The sequence below is a fragment of the Peromyscus leucopus genome, chromosome 4 (genome assembly GCF_004664715.2).
Source record: "Peromyscus leucopus breed LL Stock chromosome 4, UCI_PerLeu_2.1, whole genome shotgun sequence".
Classification (NCBI taxonomy): domain Eukaryota; kingdom Metazoa; phylum Chordata; class Mammalia; order Rodentia; family Cricetidae; genus Peromyscus; species Peromyscus leucopus.
In genome coordinates, this window is record NC_051066.1 from 96,023,521 (window position 1) to 96,040,746 (window position 17,226).

The following is a 17,226-nucleotide window of genomic DNA, read 5'->3' on the forward strand; positions in this document are numbered from 1 at the left end:
TAAACACGCATATTCGAATACCCTACCCTAACTAATGCTCTTTCTTATGCACTGTGTGAGGCAGCTGCCTTATCATGCAGACACCACTTAACTGTCATGGCATTGTGGATTTCCATGAGGCACATCCTGTACTTGTGAGCCTCACACAGGCACAGCCCGCAGGATGGCTTGAAGGGCAGACATTCCTCATTGTTGGGGCACAGGGTGGAAAATGGTACGAAGAGGGATAGACCTGAATTCTGCTTCTTCCTGGTCACCTTTTCTTCAGCAAATCACTTCTTTGCTTTTAGCTTTCTTATTTGTGAACTGGCCATTTGTTGTGGGATATTTGTACACTGTGTGAAGATATATTGCTGTGATTGGTGTAATAAAACGCTGAACAGCCAATAACTAGGCAGAAGGTATAAGTGGAATTTCCAGAGAGAGAAAGGATCTAGCCATGCAGAAGATGCCAGGAGACACAGAGAGGAAACAGGAGATGAAAGATGGAAGGGAGGTAATGTCACATGATAGAGAGTAGATTAATATAAATGGGTTAATTTAAGTTATAAAAGCTAGTTAGAAACAAGCCTAAGCTATAGGTTGAGCTTTCATAATTAATAAAAAGTCTCTGTGTCATTATTTGAGAACTGGTTGGTGGGACAGAAAAAGACTCATTACAGCCACTTTATTCTCTATTAATCCCACAAGTACCGATAACATTATGTGAACTGTACCTTGGTAGATAGTATCTTCTCCATTGTCTTCACTGCAGGGCTATTTTATAGTTAAATGGGCGTCGTAGTAGGCAGAGTTTAAACACTGCACCATTGGGAAGCTCAGCACTGTGGTTTCCAGGACTGAGGCCAGATGATCTGGGTTCCAATCACAACACTGCCACTAGGCTGAGTGACCCTAAAGATATTATCTTACCCTTGCTGTTCATCAGTTCCTCATCACTGCTTGGGGATAATGATAGCAGCCCTATAATGCATCTTCATGAGGACTTAAAATTAACGTATCTCAGCTTTCCATGTTGCATAGACAAGTGAAGTTTAGGGCAGTGCTGAATACATGCTAGATAGTTTTTTTGTTCTTCTATTATCCTGGACTCAATTAATACTCAATTTGTATAATGCATGGATTATTTTTAGCACACTTTAAATTCTAAGATACCGAACCTTGCCATTCAAAATCTTTCCTCTATACTTTCTTCCACATTCATCTGTTCCAAGTTTGAGTTTAAAAACAAGTTGTTATTTTAGGAAAGTAAGTTATTTGACAAAGTAAAACAAACTAATAATCATTCTTCCTGCATATTCCCTTAAAAGTATACACTTCGCTAAATGAGAATTTCTCTTTAAAGGCCTGTCAGGATGATGATGATAATAACAACAACAACCACAACCACCACAAAAGAAAAGTCAAGAGCACTGAATGTCAGGACTCTATAGCAGCCTCCCAGGAGGAAGGGCACTATGCCTGGGCCTCTAGATAGATCAGTGCTAGAACAAGCCTAGCAGTCACTTGCCCCACATACTGAGCTCCCAGAAAGTGCCTGGTGTGTGTGTGTGTGTGTGTGTGTGTGTGTGTGTGTGTGTGTGTTGTGTGTGTGTGTGTGTGTGTTGTCCCAATTCCTTGGACTTGGTTCATTCACTTTGTCCTAAGACCCTCAAGACCTTGGGTTCTTCCCCTGGGTTTAACCTCTTTCTGCACAGGGAAAAGCTGCCACCCACCGCAGTTCTGCAGTTAAGACACAAGCCCCTCCTGAAGAAGAGAATCCGCAGGGGAGGTCCTCTGGACAGCATTCTGTCAGTCACTGTTAGCAACAAGAACGATCCTCTCCATCTGCATCACCTGCACACTTCCGCCTAACCCACCCAGTGTTCTTGGCGCCCTCAGCGGCTCTCTTTGGATTGTAACAGCAGCATCGGAAAGCTTTCAAAGGAGGGATCTGCTCACAGCCGGAACTTGGAGGCTGCCTGGGCTCCTTAGCACAGGCACTGTGCAAGCGCTCACCCCAGAGTCCTCACGGATGGAGCCTCTCAGGCTCTGGACAGGCAGCAGTCAGAGGCAAGGGATGTTCTTATTTTTAGAAACATCTAGAAAGGAGAAGTGCTGCTCAAGTCTCCTCAGTGCCAGCCCCACTTCCTCTTCCTAAGCAGGCTGCACTTGGTCTCCACTGCTAGCTGAAGGCTCGCTCCCCTTCTTCAAAGCCACACTCAGAAAATAGGGAGAAGAGGGGTGTGGAGGAATGGCAGGAAAGAAGAGGAAAGGGTTTAAAAAGAAAACAGACACATTTTAACAATATTAACTGTCCCAACCATGAACTTAATCGTCCAAATAAAGATGAAAGCACAGAAAAACAAAAATAGGAATTGACAAATAGCATTATCTCAAACTAAAAAGCCTCTGCACAGCAAAGGAAACAATCAACAGAGTGAAAAAAAACAACCTATATAACATAATGGGAAAATATTTGTCAGGGTATTGATATCCAGACTACAGAACAAACTCAAAATTAAAGACAATAACTCCCAAAGAACCAGGAATCCAATAAAAAAAGGGGGGTCAAATGACCTCAAAAGAAATAAAAAATGTCAGTTAAACACATGTAAAAATGCTCAGTATCATTAACCATTAGGGAAATAAAAACCAAAAGTACGATGAGATCCTGCCTCACCTCAGTTAGAATGGATATTATTAAAAAATGCTGGGGATGATGCGGAGGAGAAAGGAAACTTTACACACTGTGGTGAATGTCAGGTGGGATAACCACTACAGAAAACATATGGTATCCTCAAATAACCAAGAACTGCCTATCACCCAGCTCTGTCATTCCTGTGTATGTAATACACCTGAAGAAAATGAAATTGGTACACATGGGAAATCTGCACAGCTAGGTTTACTGTGGCACTATTCCTAGAGCTAGGACACGAAAGCAGCTCATGTACCCACCAACAAAGAATGAGATAAGAAAATACGGTAATTAGGCCTGTGGTACTGCTGCAATTTCAGCTACTAGAAGACAGAGGCAGAATGACTTCAAGTTCAAGGCCTGCCTGGTCTACAGAGTGAGTTCAAGGCCAGCCTGGGCAACATCTCCCGAGCACTCCATCCCAAGTACTCCCCACCCCACCCCGAAAAAAAAAAAAAAAGGACTGGGTATACAGCTCAGAGGTAGAGCACATGGGAAGCCCTACGCTCGCTCAATCCCTAGCTCCAGTACAAATGGAGTGTTAGTTGACCATTAAATAAAATCCTGTCCTTTGTAGCAAAACGGAACCAGGAGTATCATGTGAAGTGAAATAAGCTAAACACAAAAAGAAAAGATTTGCATGTTCTCTTTCATAGATATTAGAACTAAAGGAAATAAATAAAATAATTAAAAATAAAACTGGAAGAAAAATTGTTGGGGGAGGGGAGAAAGAAGGAGCGATGGGAAGGAGGGAGGGAAGGAGGGAAGGAAGAGGGAGGAACACAGTGGAGCAGAAAGGAGGCCAGTGGATCTCATCCTACAGCAGAGCTGCAGCAGCAAACCTGCCCTGTGTTCTCCCCAACATCTCAGCTTACTGGGAAGTCGACTGAAAGACAACGGGGCAAAGCACACTTCCAGTCCAGGCCGAGCAATCCACACCCATCTCCATCTAGGAAAATAATGGCCACATAGACAAGCTAACGTTTTGTTTTCACCCATTTCAGCCTTGCTCTGCTCCAGGGAATAGGGAAGTAGCTCAAAGCATAGGAATGAAAAGTCAGAGGGACATTCAGGAAGGTGAGGCAACCGATCCTGAATCAAAAGACCGAATCTGGATGTCGGTCTTCTCTGGGCTACGTTTCTGGAGTGTGGGAAGCCCTGGGTGCCATACCCGAGAAGTGGCCGTCATTTAACACTGCCATTTAACACTGCTAGTGACAGGAACTGGGCAACCTGAGCTAGCCTGTGCAAACCGCATCATTAGACATTTGCCCTCATACTGGGCAGCCATAATGTCCATTTTGGGCCTCAGCTATCCCAGGGAAGTCACTCAGAACAGATGTAAGTAATCGTGTCGCCTGACAGTCTTAGAATATGACTGACTGACCCCACACACACTTTCCTCTTTCAGAACACATGCTCTGTCCTGTTTGACTCCATAAGTGATAGGCAATAATTTGAAGAAAAGTTTAAACAACCTAATCAAAGATTGCAGCCTGCTGGTCCTTACCTGTTCAGGAAAGCATTTCCAAAGCGACTAAGCTTTCGGAATGGCTTTTTGGGATCCACGACTAAGGCATTTCCAGGGGTGCTTCCCTCGGTCTCCCCATACATCACAGCAATGAAGGAATCTGTGGTCGGCTCCGGGCCAATTCTCATGCCGGGGAAATCTTGCTCCAGTAAGTATCTGGAAAAGGAAAGGAAAAGCTTAGCATGATGGCATAAATAAGAGACCAAAAGCTGCCCCTGGGTTACCCAACCCAGATGCAATTATTAAAATATTGGAGGATCAGGAGTTCAAGATCATCTCCACTACATACAAGTTTGAAGCCAACCTAAGTTCGATGATACCCTGTCTCAAAAAACAAAACAAAACGACCCAAAACCAAAAGTAGACATCTAGGGCCCACTGACGTAACAGGTGCCTCCTTTGGAGAAGCATTACTCAGTTACCTCACCGTTCCTACGCATTCTGGACAACTGCTGAACTCGCTCCCCGCCTAGAAAAGTGTCTGCACGTGGAGCACCTTCTCTATGGTCCCCAGGCACCTTGTGTAAGAAGCCATCAGGGTACATCAGATGTCTTGGGAATGACCCAGGGTCAAGGGAAGAAACTACCTGAGTTTCTGCAGCTCCCCACTCCAACAGTACACCATCTTTGTTTCTATACATCTTGACTAGTCAAATGCAGCCTGTGACTATTTCTGGGGACAGAGAGAAAGAACTGAGTGTCAGAAGTCAAACACAATTTTGCTGTCATTATGAGGAGAAGTGAAACTTCTTTCTTATGTAAACAAAATAAAAATTAGTTAGCAATATTAGTAGGCCTTACTCTAAACCTTTTCTTTATGTCACTGCTACTTAACTTTACCCAAAGTTTTCACATTTCTGTGAAGTTGCAGAAACCCAGAACAGAAGCACTGCTTTGAGATGTCCTATAAGTTGAGACTAATCATGAAAAAAAAAAATCTGGTTAATAACTCCTATCATTTACTGAAAACATGCACCATGCCTAATATATGCACCATGCCATATGCATGTATTGTGCCCTATGTATGCAGCAAACCTTATGCATGTACTATTGCATGCACTGACGCTCTGTATGCATGCACTGTGCCTTACGGATGCACTATACCTTATGTATTCATTGTGCCTTATGCATAAACTGTTTCATTTAGTTCCTACAACACTCTCAAGTGAGTGATAACATTATCTTCATTTTACAGGTAGGAAAACAGATTATCCGAGAGGCCAAGCAACTTGCCTAAGTTAGTGAGTGAGTGAAGACAGAATACAAGCAGTCGGATTCTCAGATGTGTGCCGTCTTCAGAGCTTTCAACTTGGTGTGGCACTAGTGCCTTTCTCAGACAAGCAGAAACATTCAGGACCCTCACCCCAGGATATGGTGCTGGGAATAAGGACTTTCTACTTTAATGTGAGGCTGAGCCAGAGGCTTTACCAAAGCAGGAGCTCCAGGGACTCTGAGGTGTTATCTCTGGTAACAAGAGTTGAAAGGAACACAAGAAGCCTCACAGGAAAGAATCCGCGTGGTACAGAGCTGCGCAGCCACTCCACAGGCATCCTGTGCCCTAGAGGCTTGGTGTCTGTCCTTGGCACCACTTTGCCCCCTTTCCTGTGTTCTCAGAGAGGCCTGCCAAGTCTAGCGATGACTGCTCCAAGGTCTTGAGCCAAGCCATCAACGTGAAAAGGTCCAGACATTTGGATCCCATGTGCTTGGGCGGAAGTGGGGAGGGTGGCAGGAGACCTGACCTCTCTGTGTCCTGGTCTGATGAGGTCACTGCACGTAGATGGTGTCTTTTCTTTACTGCTTAGGCTAGAGGGGGAAATGAACTTCAAAGGGAAGAAAGAAAACCTTAGGATAATGAAAAGTCGTTTACTGTAACCCAAGCACCATTTTCTCAAAGATGGGTTTAAGAATGACTAAAAACAAAGCAAAACAAAAAAAAAAAAAAAAAATAAGAGGTACATTATTCAACAATACCCCAAATTCCAGCTGTGAACTTTGTCACGTGGGTATTTATCATGCTTTCTCTCTGGGTTGGTACTTCCATATTCCTTTATTTTGTTTAGCAACACACTCTACCTAACACTGGGGACTTTATGTAAAACGCCTTTACATAGTCTCAGCTGGTGAATACCTTATGGGCAAGCACTATTTTCACCCCCATTTTACAGGTGAATAAACTACTAAACTGCAGGTCAAACAGGTTAACTGAGTTAAATCAGGATTAGAGAGGCTGAGTCAGCCACCAATGGGAGCATTTACAGGAAAATGCTCTATGAGTCACAAGGAATGTTCAGACAGAAGATCTTATTAAGCAGGTTTGCAATAAGTTAAGTATGCTAAAAATATGCCACATATATTTGAGGTGTTGTTTGAGTATTACATTCTGAAGCTAAAATTTACAGACACAGCTTATGAAAACAAAGTATTTAAAGAAACATTCATGCACATCCTGGCATCTGCACAGTTTCAATTCATTATTATTATTATTATGTTTTAAACACATTTTAAAATTAATTTATTTACTCTGTGTGTGTGTGTGTGTGTGTGTGTGTGTGTGTGTGTGTGTGTGTGTGGTGTATGAGTATGTGCCACATGTGTAAGTGGAATCCAGAAGACTTTCAGGAATTGGTTCTCTTCTTCCATACTGTTGGTTCTGGGGATTGAACCCAGGTCATCAGGCTTGGTAGCAAGCACCTTTCCTCACTGAGCCATCTTGTTGGCCTACCAAAACATTTTTAAAAAGAATTAATTTTGGGTTTACAGAGATGGCTCAGTGGTTAAGAGCACTTACTTTTTTTGCATGACTGGGGTTTTGTTCGCAGCACCCACATAGTGGCTCACAACTGTCTGCCTGGAGATTCCAACACCCTCTTCCAGCCTTCAAGGGTACCAGATATGCATGTGATATACACACATACATGCAGGCAAAACATACACATGAAATAAAAATAAATCTTTATAAGAAAAGAGGGAGAATTAAACTAACACCAATTGTTGCCTCAATCTTTTGAGTCTTATTAAGGTTTTATTCATTTGTAAGTAGTACTTGGAATTGAACCCAGGTCCTCAAACACACCAGGCAAATCCTCTGGCACTGTACTACATGCCCAGCTCTACTAATGTGGGGGTCTCTGCAAATGCTTTGGCCAGCAGAGAACAATCATGAGAGGCAAGAAGAAACTCTTGTTCAAGAGGACTCAGTAGCTGGTGCTGGTTCAAAGAGTTTACTAAACCTGGCAGTTTATTTTAGCCATATTTAAGCACAGCACAATTTCAGAAAAGAAGTTTCCTGATAATTAACTCAGTCCCATGTGTACAACAAAGCTTAAGACACATTTATACTGAAACTCTTTACAAATACACATGGCCTCTTCCAAAAGATGGGTTCTGTTGACTCAGAAACAGTGCTCCAGACAGGGTCTGGGGAGAGTGACTGAGGTGAACATAACGCCTGTGGGAGTCAGGATTGGCCTGGCCTAAGACAACACAGACACCACCAAGGCCCGCTCAGAAGGATGGGTTTTATTGACTGAGAAGCAACGCTCAAGATCTAGGGGAACGTCTGGGATCAACATAATAGTCTGGGGCATTCGGGTGAGACTGGCCCTACAGTTAGTAAAGATCACCAAGTTATAAAATATTCCATTCCCAGCATTCAGGTGGAAAACAGGCAAACATTTCTTTCCTTTGAAGAGACAAGGCTGCCATGTTTAACTTGCCTGTTTTCCCAAGTGCTTATCTATGTGCACAAGGACCTCTTACCCTCTACATACTAAAATTTTAAATCACACAAGTGTGAAAGAAACATAATAGAAAATACAATCTTGAGATCAATGGAAAAATTTCATTTTTAACTCAAGAGAATGAGTCTTAAAACATTTCAACTTATAATATTTGGATTCTCATATAACCTATTTTTATTGCTAATATTTGACCCATTATTTCACAAAGGGAGGATTTGGAAGAAAGAGTCCTTCCATTCTGACTTGTCTTGAACTTGAAATTATTTGGTTTTATGTTTGAAATGGGGTCTTACTATGTAGCCAGACTAGGCTCTGATTTACAGCAATCCTCCTGCCTCCTCATCCTCCTTGGTGCTAATATTACAGGTGGGCTTCACCGTGACACACTGGAAATCATGTTTTTTGTTTGTTTTAATTCATGTGTATGAGTCTCTTGCCTGAAAGCGTGCCTGTGCGCCACTTGAGTGCTTGATGTCCAAGGAGACCAGAAGAGGATACTGGATGCCCTGGAACTGGAGTTACTGGAACTGGTTGTGGGCTGCCATATGGGTGATGAGAATTGAACCCAGGTCCTCTGGAGCAGCAGGCAGTGTTCTTAACCAATGAGCTATCTTTCCAGCACCACTATTTTTAACATTTTGATATATTTCCATCCAGTATTTTTTCTGTGGATATAATTTTTCTTCTAAAATTATAAACTGCCTAAACAATTTTGCATATAGATTTTTTTCACCATTAGTTTTTCTTTATGCCATTAAAAAATTTTTGACACAAATTTTAAAGACTGTATTCTTTTTCTTTTTTTTGTTTATTTGAGACAGAGTTTAATTCTGTAGCTCAGGCTGGCTTCTAATTCATAGTAATCCTCCTGTCTCAGTCCCCTAGGTGCTAGGATTCCAGGCATAAACCATCACTCTCTCTCAGCTTAATGGCTGAAGCTACTCTAAGGTGGCATCAATTTAGTTTGCCATTTCCTAACTGTTGGGTAGCTAGGCAGCTTTCATCACTTGGGCCAGGGGAAGCAGCTCAGTGGTACAGCGGGCGCTTAGCATGTATAAGGAAGGCCCTGGGCTTGGTCCCCAACACCCAAATCAGTCTGGAAATAAATAATTCAATCTCCAATTCCATTTTTTTTTTCCTTAAACTTCTGTTTTATTATTATTTTTGTTTTATTTAGGGTTTTTTGTTTTGTTTTTGGCCAGGGTCTTTCTATATATAGACCTGGCTGTCCTGGAACTTGCTACATAGACCAGGCTGTCCTCAAATTCACAGACATCTGCCTGCCTCTGCCTCCCCAGTGCTGGGATTAAAGGTGTGCGTCACCATACCAGGCAAAACTGTCTTTCTTAAAAGTATGAAATCTGCCTTACTATCATTAGGATTGCTTATTTAGGTGATATTATTTTAGAAATTGCTGTGCCTAGCAATGGAATGGACATTACCCTGTTGAACCAAACAACTGGAATTTGCTGGGTGAAATCTTACTCCTCTGATGGCTCTTCCAGCTCTCAGTGGAATTCGTACTACTTGGGGTTGAGCTGTGCTTTGAACATCAGCTGTCAACATGATATCAGCACCTGTGCCTTCCTTCCATGCTCTCAGGAGGGTGGAGAAATCTCTTGGAATCAAATCAATTTCTCGAAGCACTGTTGATTTTTCTAGTTTTTCATTCAATCACACAATGAACATTCATTGTTTTTGATGTTATGATTTGTAATTTATAATCTGACAGACTTAGGTTGTAAATTCTTTGATCTTAGAGCACTGTAGTTCTTCATAAGGGCTTTGCAGAATACAGTATTTCCAAAAGTGTTTTTTTTTTTTTTTTTTTTTTTTTTACTACAGAACACTTTTCTTTTTCTGTGAATACTAATACTCTCTAATAATCATTCTACAGAGTACAGGTATGAAGGAAAGATCAGATGGTCTTAACTGAAACTCACAGATATTCTGTTTTGTCTGTTTTTCTGTCTGTCTGTCTATCTATCTATCTATCTATCCATCCACCTACCTACCTATCTCTCTATCTAATTTTCTTGAGACAGAATCTTACTATATAACCTTAGCTGGACTGGAATGGTCTAGACTGGAAAGGACCAGACTGGCTTCAAACTCACAGACATCCACCTGCCTCTGCCTCCAGAGTGCTGGGATTAAAGGTGCATGCTACCACACTACTCAGTTAAATAAAATTCCTTAAAAATTAATAATGGAAAAAACTCTTCATGTGATTAATTCATGAGATATGAATACTCTACATGAAATAACAAAGGCAAAATCACTAAAATGAGAATTTGACAGGCATGCTCCATTCTCAGTTTGTTCCTCAGACAAGAGGAAACAACGTCATCACAAGTGTAACTGACAGTTATGGATCCAGAAGACACAGGCCTGTCTAATCAAAAGATGTCAGAATACTCCTTCAGCCAAATGACCAGAATGAAAACAAAACCTCCGCAGCTACCTTACTACACACTAGTGACAGCAGGTCATAAATAACAGAGGGAAAAACCTTACAAAAGCGGCAGCAGCTGGAGCCCCTAAGGGTGACATTTCTAAGAGCTGCCGAGGGCCTGAGAAGTGAAGCAGTCACCTTGAGAGAAGGTCCCACCAAAGTGGGAAGAGCAGAAACGAAAGTCTCACTTAGATAAAATACAGTTCTCATGCAAATGGATCCCAGTGGGATTTTTTTTTTTCAAGGAAGCACCTAACAATGTGATTTTAAATTTCTTCTCAACAAGTAATAGAAAATAACAATTAACAGTTGTTGAAAAATAAAGAGACTCAGAAGGATCCGGAGTTAGCATTTGTTAAAAAGTGTTTCAATATGGTATGGTGCTGGGATTATTATATTCATAAATATAATAACAAAGAGAAAGGTCTCAATAGACCTACTATTAAATAACAGCCTATGAAGAAGCCTCACATAATAGGAGGAAGAGCTAGTATTATTTAATAGTAGTGTTAAAAATGGCCAAAGACAAAAACAACTAATAGCACTAAGACAAGTTTTACTTTTAAAATGGATCAGAGAGTGTATATACATACATACATACATACTTTTTTTTTTTTCTTCTTTGAGACAGGGATTCTCTGGGTAGCCTTGGCTGTCCTGGAACTCACTTTGTAGACCAGGCTGGCCTCAAACTCAAGATCTGTCTGCCCCGTCTCCCAAGTGCTGGGATTAAAGGCTTGTGCCACCATTCCTGGCCTTAAATACATAAAATTTTAAACCAAGCCTATTTAAGAGGAAAATAGAGGCTACTGAGATGGCTCAGGAAGTGGATAAGGGAACTTTCCCCCAAGCCTGAGAATCCGAGTTTAATCCCCAGAACTCACACACTGAAAGTAGAGAACCAACTTCTGCAAGTTGTCCTCTAACGTCACCCTCGTACCCTGGCATGCATGCCCTCTACCCTCCCGGGAATCATAAAACAAATAATGCAAAAAGAAATACAAATACTGAAAAAATAAACAAAAGATAATGAATGACTATTTCCCAAGTGACTCTTCTTACCATAAAGTAATATATCAAAAATATAAATTGTTAGATTTGATCATAAATATTCAATACATTTACATACAAATTCTCATTAGAATGTAAAAGCAAACCTCTAACTGGAAAAATACTTATAATAATTATAACAGGTTATTGGTAAGTGTAATTGGGGAAAATATCCAACTTATTGACATGAAAAAGACTAGCACTTGAAATGGAAATTGGGCAAAGTTCACAGAATTCACAAACAAATAAAATTAGTAACTATTTTGTATGCTCAACATTAACAGCTTTAAAAAAAAAAAGCAAATTTACTGTGATCCTGATCCTCATTTCTGGTGGGAGTTTAACTTGGGAGTACCCTTTCTGAAAAATAGTATGTATCCACGGATATTGGCAGATATAACAATTTAGTAATATGCATAAGCCTGGAAAAATAGTGAGGTGTTTTTGCATGTGTACATAGGTATGTGTGCATGTGTGTATACAGGTGCACCCACACCTGTGTGCATATGCTTGTGGAAGCCAGAGGATGACATTGGGTGACGTTCCTCCACGAGCATCCACCTTTAGTTTTGAGACAGGTTCTCTCACTGGCTTGGCGCTCACTGAGGAAGCTGCCTGGCCCTGGAGATCCAGCTGTCTCTGCCCCTCTAAATCCTAGGATTACAAATGCACAACAACATGCCTAACATTTTTATGTGGGTTCTGGTGATTGGAATTCAGGTCCTTACGCCTTGCATGATAAGCACTTTATCGCCCAAGCCATCTCCCTAGTTTTTTGTTGTTTTGTTTCAAATGCAGTATTTATGCTCAGGCTATTCTAGGAAAAAAAAACTGGAAATAAAGTCTTCTGATCAAAAGTATTTGGGGTTGGGGAATTAGCTCAGTGGTAGAGCGCTTGCCTAGCAGCCCAAGGCCCTGGGTTCAGTCCTTAAGTGCAGAAAGGAAAAAAAAAATTATTCATTATAGAATTGTGCACAACAGTGCAAGATTAGAAACAAATGCTTCCTCCAGCTGTGATATTGAAAGATGCAACCATTTATGTTGCATGGGTTGGAGTGGGTGATACATACATGTGAGATGCAGTACTTCAGGCATCTCCCTCTGTCTACCTTATTGACTTGAGACAAAGTCTCTCACTGGACCACAAGCTTCCTAGTTAGTTATTTCAGCTACCCATCTCTACTCTACACTACTGAGGTCAGAGGTACCCAAGAGCCATGTCCACCTTTTTATGTGGGTGCTGGGGATTTGAACTCAGGCATTCAGGCTTACAAGAGCAAGTGTGCCTACCCACTGAGCCATCTTCCCAGCCCTTGAAATTACTTTTGAAGACTAGTGACATTAGAAATTTTCAACAGGTTACATTAAATGGGGAAAAAACATCACTTTGCTGAGTTGTATGTATCATGTAATCTCCAGCAGGACCTCTGTGTCTTTATCTGAGTCGTTACCAAAAATGTGATTAGATAAAGCAGGAACAGGTGTAGAGTTCACTGGAGTCAGTCTCCCTCTGCTGGATCAAGGCTGAGCTTAAGGCTTGATGGTTCAGCTGTCATAATCCCACTGGCTGGTATCAACGGTTCTCAGATGTTCCCTGGATAAGGCTGCAGAAGAATCAGAGGGACCTTCTGGCAGCCACCTTCCAAGTGATATCTCAGACAGGACCAAGGGATCTTTATATTGAAAGGTGATTCAGATATACAGCCAGACTTAGGAACCAACACTTTCTTGGTCACAATCCCAAGGTTTGAAATGTATAGTAGATGTCTTTCAGAAGTAATTGTCTAAATGAGAATTTTTAAATTAAAAAAAAAAATCTCTTGTTGGGTTAAGGTCATGGCTCGGCAGCAGACTACTGCTTGGCACCTGCAGCCTCCTTCTTTCAAATCCCAGGGCCACAAAACAAACCTGCTGCCGCCACCCCACCAAAAAAGTCCTTTCCACCAACACCTACCTGTCTTGATACTCGGCCACTTGCAGGCAGTTGATACAATGAGTGGCTGTGCTGAATATTGTCGCCAATGTCACCCAGCAACCGCACCACAGCCTTCCCACCCTTCCTCAAGCCCCAGTTCCACTTTGTTCTCGGGGACCAGTTCTTTTTCCCCACAGCCCTCCCCCTTCCGTCCACTTATAACTGTGTTGAGGTCATGCTCTTCTTTTTTTTTTTTTTTTTGGTTTTTCGAGACAGGGTTTCTCTGCGTAGCTTTGCGCCTTTCCTGGAGCTCACTTGGTAGCCCAGGCTGGCCTCGAACTCACAGAGATCCGCCTGGCTCTGCCTCCCGAGTGCTGGGATTAAAGGCGTGCGCCACCACCGCCCGGCTGAGTCATGCTCTTCTTTAAGCAAGCCGGTAAAATGTCTCTGACAGTGGTTCCTCCACTCCAGTGCCCTGCCACTGAGGATTTTCTGTATTGCATGCCTCCCACACATTCCTCAACCCAATGCCACCCGGCTTCCACCGTCAGTCACCACTTTCTGACACAGCTCTTGCCAGGGTCACTTTGGCTCCTGATGGCTGATCCACCTATATATGCTCTGTTTCAATCCTTTCCCCAAGAATTACCTGGTTCTCTGGACCCTCTCCTCCCCTGGTTTCTGTAGGTTCTGTGAGGTTCTGCAATATTTAGCCTGTTTAGCAACCCCTTCCTTTTCTGATAACAGCATCCAGAGGCATCACTTTTCCCTACTCTTCAGCCTTGTAGATGAGGGGCTGACGACCCCATTCCATGTTTTGTCTTCTCTCTCTACACGGATAGGTATATGAACCCATGGGATTCAAACCAGAAACTTGCTGAAAATGCTGGAGTTTCCATCTCCTTTCCCTACTAAATCCTACATATACATGTAAGTGTGTGGGGCGGGTGGAGAGAGGGAGAGGGTCTTATTCAGCCCAGGCTGGCCTCAAGTTTGCTATGGCAGAGAAGGGTGACCTTGAACTTCTGCTCTTGCTGCCTCTCTCTCTCCCACAATTATAGGCATGTATCATCACACCTATTTTATGTGGTACTAGGGATGAAACCCAGAGCCTTTGCACGCTAGAGAAGCACTCTATCAACTGACACATTAAATCTAAAATAGTACTTTTAAAGTTTAATACATAATAATATTAAGCATTAATTTTTTTCTTTATGTATGAGTGTTTTACATTTATAAATATAAGTATACCACCTGTATACAGGGCCAGTGGAGGCCAGTAAAGGGTGTCAGATGCCCTGGAACTGGAGTTATAGATGGTTGTGAGCCACCCTGTGGATACAGGGAACCACACCTGGCTCCTCTGTAATAGCAGCCAGTGTTCTTAGCCACCGAGCCATCTCTCCAGTCCTTATTAAGGATTTTAAAAGAAATCCTTGTCATACATTTATTTTAAGTATTATGAGTGATGAATGTCTACTGACTGACAAGAGACACACAGGAGAAATAAACCACCGGGCTCCTCGGCAGCTGTCTGTGCTCCTCAGCATCCACTGACTCTCTAGCTCTCTGTTCTTTTGTTCCTTCAGCTCATTTCCACTTTGTTTTCTCTCTGAAATATGTTTTTTTTATTTTAAATTAGCACATACAGATGCGCAAGTTACTTGACTGGCACTAGTTACAGAATTATGGAAATTAGTGGAAATTATGGAAATTACAGGCTGCTTCATTCTGGAAGAATGTTTTTTTGGTTTGTTTTTATTTTTCATTTCTGGTGATTAAACCCAGCACCCTGTGCAGGCTAGGCAAGCGTTCACGGCTGAGCTACCCCCAATCCCAACTGGAATACAATTCATATGTCAGAAAACCTACTCTCCTAAAGAGCAGATCCATGTCTGGCTCGCTCTCAAAGCTGTATGATCAGTGCCACTACCCAATTTCAGAACACTTCCATCACTCCGAAAAGAAACCACATGCCCTTGACCAATCTCTCTTCACTGCTTTGGCACATGCGTATCCAGTTGTCCCAGCATCATTGGCTGAAAAAGCTAATCTTTCCCCATTGAACTGTCACAGTATCCTGTCAAAAATCAGTTGATCATAAATAGGAAATAAATAGTTTATCTTGGGGCTTTCAGGGGCGGTGTCCCACTAATCTGTCTGTCCCTCTGCTAGTGCCACACGGTACAGTTGTCAGTAGTTCCATGATAAATCCTAAATCAGGAAATGTGAGTTCTTCTTCAGGACTGCTTTTTTGCAATCCTGAGTTCCCAAGAATTATAGAGTCAGCCTGTCAATTGCTGCTGCCCCAAACAAACAATAAAAAAAAAAAAACACAAAGATTTTAATAGAAATTATTTGAATCTGACAACCAGTTCAGGTACACCGGTTAGGTATGGTGGCACACCCTGTAATCCTAGAAGCCCAGAGGCAGAAGTAGAACTACTACAAGTTTGAGGCTATCCTGGGCTACATAATGGGTCCAGGCCACCAATATATACACTGAGACTCTGCCTCAGCAAACAAACAGCAGTCCAGGAGCCTTGCCATCTTACCGTGGCCTCCAATCCGCAGAGAGCGGGTGGTTTTCCACTTGGTCTTCCTTCATTTCTTTTAGTAATGACTCTAGTTTTCAATGCACTGCTTTTTGTTGGGCGTATTCCCAGGTGTCTATACTTATCTGTTTTGGATGCTATCACAAACAGTTTTGCTTGCTTAATGTCACTTTGAAACTGTTCATTTCAAGTCTATAGAAATGCAATAGATTTCTGTTTCTTATCAAGATTTTTTAAATATAAAAGACCATGTGGTCTGCCAATGGTTTCACTCTCTTCCAGTCAGGATGCAGTTTGTGTCTTTCCCCACCTAATGCCCTGCTCTCTGCCCCTTTAAAGCCTACTGGTTTTTTTTTTTTTTTTTTTTAGCTCTGGGGACTGAACCTAGGACCTCACACATGCTAGGTAAGCACTGAGCTGGCCCCACCCAGTCCAGCCTACGTAGTTTCTAAAGTCACTTCTTCTTTCCTCCTCATTAGAATACATTTTCTTGGGGGAAGGTGCCAGGGTACAGGAGGAAGAGAGGAAGTAGAACCCTTAAGAGCAGAAGTTGCAGTTTGTAGTTCTAATTGATTTCCGGGGAGCCTCCCATGTTTCACAGTGGAATGATTTTGCTTTGTAGCAGCTGGGCCCAGTGATTTTTTTTTCCTGGAGGAAGTTCTGAAATTGAATTTTTAATAGATTTATTTTTAATTGTGTATGGGGTATGTGTGCACCTGTGAATGCAGATGCCCATGAAGTCCAGAAGAGGTCATTGGATTCCCTGGGGCTGGTGTTACAGGTGGTTGTGAGCCACCTGATATGTGTACTGGGAACCAAACTCCAAACTTAGGTTCTTTGGAAGAGCAATAAGTGCTCTTAACTGCTGCACCAACCCATGAAACTTTCCCTTTCCTTTCAAGCTTTGGACATAATCCTGGATAAGGCCGACACCTGCTCTTCCTCGGTATTAAAGTCAAAGATGATACGGTCACTTTCACCACTGCCGATCCCTTCTTCTCCAGACAGTTTCTCCTTGCCTGTCAGAAGCAGACTATTTAACAGTTCTTACTCTATATCCTGTCTTTTGGGAAATGAAATAAGCAGACAATAGAGCTGTCGGCTCTTCTGCCTTTACCCTAAGAGACTGACAAATATCTCTACCACATCTGCCGCCTCCTCTAGCCTTTCAATGCGATGACCTACAGGAGATTGTACCAATCTGTTCTTCCCATTCAACCTCAACCTCACTCTTTTAATTTGCCCACTTCCTGGCACTCGGCCCCTCCTGGTGATCACCCATCAAGGAGTGAGCATATTTTCT

General features: G+C 42.2%; 1 protein-coding gene across 1 annotated transcript in view; it reads right to left on the bottom strand.

Annotated features, from left to right (window-relative positions):
- The window catches only part of Ehd4 (EH domain containing 4), a 71,664-nt gene that overhangs the window by 51,444 nt on the left and 2,994 nt on the right, over nt 1–17,226 (bottom strand). The window contains exon 2 of the mRNA XM_028854395.2: nt 4,188–4,364. Coding sequence (XP_028710228.1) covers nt 4,188–4,364 — 177 coding nt within the window. The remainder of the gene's footprint in view (nt 1–4,187; nt 4,365–17,226) is intronic.